The following is a 7,748-nucleotide window of genomic DNA, read 5'->3' on the forward strand; positions in this document are numbered from 1 at the left end:
AAAGCTCGTCTGGTTGCCAAAGGTTTGTCACAGGAGTATGGTATTGATTATGAGGAGACATTTGCTCCTGTTGCCAAGATGACTACTATCCGTGCTTTGATCTCTGTCGCTGTTGTTCGTTCTTGGCCTCTTTATCAGATTGATGTTAAGAATGCTTTTCTTAATGGCCATCTCACTGAGGAGGTTTACATGCGCCCTCCCCTGGCTTTCACCATTCCTTTGGACAGGTTTGTCGCCTTCGACGTACTTTATATAGTCTGAAGCAATCTCCTCGTGATTAGTATGATCACTTTCAGACTACTGTTACTGAGCTTGGGTTTCATCCTTGTGCCCAAAACTCTGCTTTACTTTTTCTCCACACCTCTACGGATTTGTTGCGTTATTACTGTATGTGAATGATATGATCATCACTGGTTCTAACTCTTCTGCTATATCTGAGGTCAAGCAGCAACTTTGCCGCACCTTTGAAATGAATGATCTAGACCCATTGTGGTATTTTCTTGGTATTGAGGTAGCTTTTTTTCCCAAGGGCTACTTTCTGTCTCAGGCCAAGTATGCCAATGAGTTATTCATCGTACCGGTCTTACTAACACTAAGATTTTTGATACCCCCATTGAGTTTAATGTAAAGCGCAACACTATTGATAGTTTATTCTGGATGATCTTACTCTATATCGAGAGCTCGTGAGTTGCTTAGTCTATCTAACAGTTACTCGTCCTGATCTTACCTATGTTGTTCATATGGTTAGCCAGTTTGTCTCTGCTTTTTGCGCCACACATTGGGCTGTCGTGGTTGAGATTCTTTGCTATCTCCAAGGTACCATATTTCAGGGTTTACTATTGTCCTATACTTCATCTTTGGATTTTGTAGCCTATGCTGATTCTGATTGGGCTGGTGATGTTACTGATCGCAAGTCCACATTTGGTTTATGTATGTTTCTTGGCAATTTCTTGATCTCTTGGAAAAGCAAGTACAAATTGTTGTTGCTCGCTCTACTGCTGAAGCTAAGTATCGTGCTATGACTCATGCTACTGTTTCGTTGTCTTCTCTTTGACTTGGGCATCCCTCAGTCTTCTCAACCTCCCTCTATTGTGACAACCGCAGTGTTATTCAAATTACACATAACACTGTCTTCCATGAGCAGGCCAAACACATTGAGATTGATTGTCATTTTGTTCGTCAGCATCTGCAGTCTGGCTTTATCTCACTTCCTTTCGTCTCTTCGGCTCTGCAGCTTGCTAACTTCTTTACCAAGACTCACACCACTGCTTGGCTTCAGTTTTTTCTTGGCGAACTCTCAGTGTTTTCTGCCCAAACACTTTGAGTTTGAGCAGGGGTATGAGAATAATATTAGTATAGTATATATTATGTGAATATTGTTTCTTATTTGGGATTGATTTAGGTTTATTTGTTTCCTATTTAGGATAGGTTTATTCTTATTTTCTATTTAGGATTAGGTCTAGAATTGCTATATATATCAAATGTATACATTGTATTAAAACAATTGAATATATAGTTTTATTCAGAAAACTAACAGTTTAATCAATTTGATTTTTTACAAGTATATTTTACTCGATATTATCTAAAAAATGAACAGTTTGTATCATCAAAATAAGACACTAAATGAGTCCCATAAGCCACGCAACAGTGACCCCAAGTCCATTTCTAGAATACATTTTTGTAATTATTTATTTGTTTAGTTTTAATAGTGATTTGTTAATTTTAGTAATCTAAATTAGAAGTGCCTTACCGCTTCAACTTAACCTAATACTCTACTTTTGGCCCCTCTAATATTGTAAGCCGGCTCCACCTGGTCATGGGGGGTTATACATATTTGGGGAATTACATTAGTGAGGCAGGTGGAAAAAAAATACAAATTCATGAAAAACTTCACAATTTTAATTATTAATATTTATAAGTTTTTTCACTGATTTACAATTATTATTTTTTAAATCCACTATTTTCCCAATATATTTCAATGATCTTTTGTCAGTGTACTTGAAAAGATGATTGTGACTGCTGCATTCCATTGAAATTAATAATTAAGAAGACAATCAATAAGATTAATGTCCTCCCATATAAACTGATACAAAATGCTGAAGATAATTGAGCCATTTGTAATTTTGTTTTTTCCTCTTTTTCTCCCTTTCTCTTTCTATTTGATTCACATTGTAACAAGTTAGATCGGTGGAAATGGACTAAGCCTAGCCACTGGAACACAAACCAGAGGATGGGCCCTTGGAAGGGTCAACCCAGGCCCCTCTTCCATGTCCACAGTACCATTCCCCCCATTACCAACCTTCCACTCAAAGCACTGAATCATAGCTGCAAGGCTTGTTTGAACAACCTGTAATGCTAGTGAAGTTCCAGGGCAGCCTCTTCTTCCACTACCAAATGGCAACAAATGAAAATGCTGCCCCCTCACATCCAACTGGCTTTTCCCACTTCCTTCTTCACCAACAAACCTTTCTGGTTGAAACTCAAGTGGGTTTTCCCAATGGTTTGGGTCCCTGCCTATAGCCCACACATTGACAAAGAGCCGAGTCTTTGCCGGTATTTGGTAACCCATGATGGTGCAGTCTTCACTTGATTCTCTAACAATCATTGGGCCTGTTGGGTGTAGCCTAAGTGTTTCCTTGACAATGGCTTGGAGGTAAGGAAGGTTTGCAATGTCTGATTCCTCTACTAGTCTGCTCTTTCCAACAATAGCATCTATTTCATTTTTCGCTTTCTCCATAATGTTTGGATGGTTGATTAGTTCTGCTAGCGCCCATTCTGTTGTAATAGCAGACGTATCTGTTCCAGCAGCAAATATATCCTGCAAGTACTCCAATAGTTAGTGGCAGTGCCCAACAATTAGTGTCTAAAACAAGTACAATGTAACCCAAGGGTTGGCTTAGTGGGGTAGCTTGGGGTCTGAGTCTTTCTAGGTTTCAGATTCAACTCCTATTAGTGCTATTAATTCCTTGGGATCACATCTGCGGGTTCTGTTTGAGATTTGTCTAATCTCTATGGAGGGAGCGTTTTGCATGAATCTTAGGGTTAGTCAAAATGCGCATAAGCTGTCTGGACACCCGTTCAATTAAAAAGAAGAAAAGAAAAGTAAAATGCTGCCCTACACTAGTTTGAATGGGGATTCCGGTGAAAATGTTAAAAGATTTTGTGAAATTAATGAAAAATGCTCTAAAAAATGTCACGTTTCTTCCCTTATTTATTTATTTATTTTTGTCAGAATCACGTACACTATAACATACAATAGTTTTAAGAACTAAGTTTTTTTTTTTTTGTCATTAAAAGTATGAAGTTTGTTTTAAAAAACAATAATGCTAGATATCATGAAAAGTCTTTCATGAAAATGATCATGAAAGATTTGTGACATTTGGATTACACTTAAAATAAAGTACCACACACTAATCAAGGTAATCTAAGGGCCACAGATTTTTCATGATCATTTTCATGAAAAAATTTCCATAATCCCTAACATTTCTCTTTAAAAAACATTTAGAGACTAATTTCAGTTGTCGCGAGAACAGTCGATATAAGATTATCTCGAAAAGTCAAAAAAGAAGCTTTTAGGGCAAAATTTTGAAAATGTCATTAACAAATGCATTTTAGGGACAAAATAATTTAGTCCCAAAAAAGTTTATTTTTTGAGACATTACTTTTGGTTCCAAAAGGTTAAAATTTATCACAAAATGTCCAATTTTATTGCTAAAAATAAAATAATAACACTTTAGACAACAAAAATGTTTTATCCCTAATAACTAATCTTGTCCCTAAAAAGTTATTAACAAATGCATTTTAGGGACAATAATTTAGTCCCAAAAAAGTTTATTTTTTGAGACATTACTTTTGGTTCCAAAAGGTTAAAATTTATCACTAAATGTCCAATTTTGTTTCTAAAAATAAAATAATAACACTTTTGGCAACAAAAATCTTTTATCCCTAATAATTAATTTTGTTCCTAAATTTTTGTTTCTAATACCTTAATTTCTTGTATTCTTATAAGCAAGACACATAATATAATTTCATTAACATTAACGAACTTAATAATCCCAAAATTTTCTTTCTGGGTCAAGTCCACTTAAGGGTGTAAAAATGGCTTGGCCTGGCCTACTTAGGCTTTGGCCGGGGCTCGGGCTACCCCGTAGTTAGATCTATCGGGCTCTCGCTAAAAATCAAGCCGAGCTGACCCACTCAGGCAAAATTGCGACCCAGGCCTAAACCCAAGACCAGGGGTATTCAAGCCACTGAATCTGGGCTCCAGCTTAGGCCGGACCTAACCATATATTCATTTATTTTTATTTTTTTTCACGGAAATAGCTTAAAAATGAGAGTGGGTCTTGAGCTGGGCTTAGAGTGGGCCTTAAGTGGACCAGTCGACCGAGTTCGGGACAGACTCATGGCCCGGACCTCAAACAGACGGTCCAAAGTCTCGAGTTGGGCCCAGGCAGCACCAAACTACAGGCAGGCTTCGAATGGGCCACATGCCGGTGAACCGATTTTACATCTGTAAGTCTAATATGATTGGCTAGGATCATGTGACAATCTAGTCAGCAACATGTTTCTTTAGCAATGATGCTCATTGACTTGTCCCACTTGCACCTTTTATTGATATATGAAGGTGTACCAACTCTTTGATATTAATAATATTATTTTATTTTTATTTTTTTTGATAAAAAAAATTTATGTTTAAATTTATAGTTTTAAAATAAAAAGATTTGACAGTATTCATTTTAGGAGAACATCTCAAATTCAGATTTTATAAGTTAGATATGAATTTCAAAATTGAATTTGAGAGTTGAGAAAGGCTACGTATACCCATAAAATGGTGTAGTGTGCTCTTTCATCACTATACGAAAATTCATAACATGAACTACAAAATCAAATAATATGCTCATCATAAAATATATAATTTTTTGCTAAAAAAAAAAAAAGAGTAGCACTGCAATATTCATAACATAAGCATAAAAGAGTCGAAACTAAGAGTTTTCCTAAGATGTACTCTTCGTAACCACACCACAAGGATTCATAGTTAACATCACAGAAATTTGTAAATTTTATCACAAAAATTTGTAACTTTCTTATGATAGAAGGGTGTGCATAGTAACATGTCCCTTAGGAAATTTAACATGATGAATCTAAAAAAAAACAATATAAAAGTAATTATTTGAAATCCTTCATGCTGAGGGTTCTAATTTTACTAGAATCGTGATAAATTTCTTATATTCTATCTGTAACTTATCTTTCCATTTAGTTTCTTAATCTATTTATAATAGTTTAATTTCCTATATCTCAAAATTTTTAGTTAAAATTCATCAATCCAATCAGTCTTTAGGTCAAGAAAATTTCTACAAATGTCAAATTGCTAAACAGAATTTAGGATTATACCAGCAAGTTGTGTATGATAAACATTAAACATTGTAAGTTGCGTAAACTGGGCTATGAAAATACCGAACAATATTAAAAGTCAATAGTGCAAAGCTCCCCTTTGTTTACAGGGTGTTGCTTGTATATCTCCCACAAAGTCAACAAACTCGAAAGCAAAAGACTTTTAGTATGATTTAGATTTCATTTGGCACCTCACTGTTTTAGCTTAAGTTAAAAAATCACTAAAAAAAATTAAGAAGTCAATAATTTATACAAAAAAAAATTAATATTCTATTTTTTCTGTATTTTTTGCATATTTTTTTGTAAAAAATCAAAAAATCATTCCAAACATATTAATTTTTTTATCTCATATTTTAACCAAAAACTCAAAAAATTATTAAAATAGTATGTTCTCAAACAAGGCCTACGAATGGAATATGGAATGCCTGCTTAAGACTAATTTGTAAAGTATATTTGTAGATAAGGTTGTACTACTTTCAAGTCAACATTTTAATTTGAATGAATTTGAGGAGCTTATGGGATTTATTATGGGTTCCGTTTTGATAATTTGAACCGTTTATTTTATAAGACCTTTCGTATATATCATTCAAAAAAAAAAAAAAAAAAAAAGTCAATTTGATAACTGTAACATTTTTATTTTATTGCGTTTTTCTTTAAAAAAAAATGAATGGTTTATTTTCAAAATATTTGACTAAGTATTAGATGATTACTTAATTTGATGCTAGGAATAGTTTGGCTAATAGCATATGAACAAGAAACGGTGAAAATGAATCATTACCAAAATGAAGGCCTTGATGTTCTCTTTGCTCAATCTTATCTCTGAGTTCTCATCTTCTGAAATATCTAGCAAAATATGGAGTAAATCCTTCACAGTGTCATCTCCATCACAATTCTCTTTCTTCTTCTTCTTCCTCGAATCTTGATGCTCCTTTATAATCCTCTCCATCATCTCATCAAACCTGTCACGGACATCTTTGAGCCTCTTTCTAAACCCCTGCAGATCCAAATTCTTACAGAACCAAATAAAATCAGAGAGATTAAACTTCCCGGTAAGCTCAGCAGTCTCTTGAATCAGCTTCCGAACTTCACCAGCCTCATCTTCATCTTCAGAACATCTTTCACTCATAATCATTCTTGATATTACATTATTTGTCACCCTCACAAGCTCACCCCCGACATCAACAACCTCACCAGCTTTGGCCTTTCTCAGCAATAGCTCGATGAAACGCTTTATCTCATCATGTCTAACTGGAAGAAGCTGGTCTAGTGTTCGACCACCAAGTAGTTCAGACATGCATAGCTTTTTCATGAACTTCCAATAGGGTCCATAAGGCGCGAAAGAGAAATCTTGTGAGCCATAAGTTAGGTAATCAACGGCAGTCATCAGAGGCCGGTTTGAGAAAGAAGTTTCATGAGTCCTGAGTAACTCTTTGGCTGTTTCAGGTGAAGAAGCAACAAGGCAAGGGACAGAGCCAAGGAAGATGTGAATTAAGGGGCCATAGCGCGTTGAGAGCTTGTGAAGAGCTTGGTGAGGTATTGGAGCAAGAAGGTGAAGGTGACCGATGATTGGCAAGGCTAGGGGGCTTGGTGGAAGGTGAGACGTGGCTCGGTTTCTGAAGAAGGCTCGAAGTAAGATTATGGAAGTGAGCCAAATGAGGAAGAGGATGATGTAGCCTTGAAAATCACCCATGTTATTTGCATCAATGCAAATGATAGCACATTCTTGGTTCCATAGGGCTGTTTACATATAAGAAGCAACTTTGGTTTGTATTTTCCTTTTAGACTCCATAAAAAATTAAAAACTCTGTTCCTAGGAGAAAATCAAGAGACTGATTCATCATGATAGCAAAATCTAGACGGCTAATTGCCGGCGATGATGTGCCCTTCCAAATAAACAATGTGGGCGACATTTATTTTAATTATTCTTGTTGTATTTTTATGTTTGTAGATTATTGCTGAACTAGTCAATCATACTTTTTTATATTCTACTCTTAGTTTATAGTTTCTTGTCTCGACCAAAGAACAATTGGCTTGTTAATTGGTGTACCTAAAGAAGTGGTCAAAGCAGAACCTGGGATTCATCTTCATTAAAATTTGTATAAAATGGCCTATAAGTGAGGAGATGGAATCACCCCCCAAAGTAGAGTATTTTGCATATTATAAGCAATACAAAAAAGTTAAGAACCCAGAGTTAGGAACTCAAATAATTTGTCCAGAATCAGTTTGTGTGGTGAAAATTAAATTTATAAAGTATAGGGTTCATAAATGCAGAGCCAGCCTTCACTTTTTTGGAGCCTAAGGCGAACTCAGAAAATGAGGGCCCAACTTTCATACATATTTAAAATTATATATATTGG

The 7,748-nt window shown here is 35.3% G+C and overlaps 1 protein-coding gene across 1 annotated transcript; it reads right to left on the bottom strand.

The window, feature by feature from the left end:
* Positions 1-2,152: 2,152 nt before the first annotated feature.
* Positions 2,153-7,342, bottom strand: LOC114283499 (cytochrome P450 93A3). Its single transcript, XM_028226323.2, has 2 exons — positions 6,170-7,342; positions 2,153-2,818 (listed from the first exon to the last, which is right to left on the bottom strand). The coding sequence occupies exons 1-2, from the start codon at positions 7,079-7,081 to the stop codon at positions 2,180-2,182; spliced, it is 1,551 nt and encodes a 516-aa protein (XP_028082124.1). The 5' UTR covers positions 7,082-7,342; the 3' UTR covers positions 2,153-2,179.
* Between the last annotated feature and the right edge of the window lie 406 nt (positions 7,343-7,748).

The sequence above is a fragment of the Camellia sinensis genome, chromosome 12, assembly GCF_055761805.1.
Source record: "Camellia sinensis isolate YWXY chromosome 12, ASM5576180v1, whole genome shotgun sequence".
NCBI lineage: Eukaryota > Viridiplantae > Streptophyta > Magnoliopsida > Ericales > Theaceae > Camellia > Camellia sinensis.

Excerpts from the sequence above, each read along its gene's own strand:
- LOC114283499 (XM_028226323.2), bottom strand. The coding sequence starts at position 7,081 with ATGGGTGATTTTCAAGGCTACATCATCCTCTTCCTCATTTGGCTCACT. Across the intron at positions 2,819-6,169 it reads ACATCAAGGCCTTCATTTTG|GATATATTTGCTGCTGGAAC; the intron begins GTAATGATTCAT and ends GAGTACTTGCAG.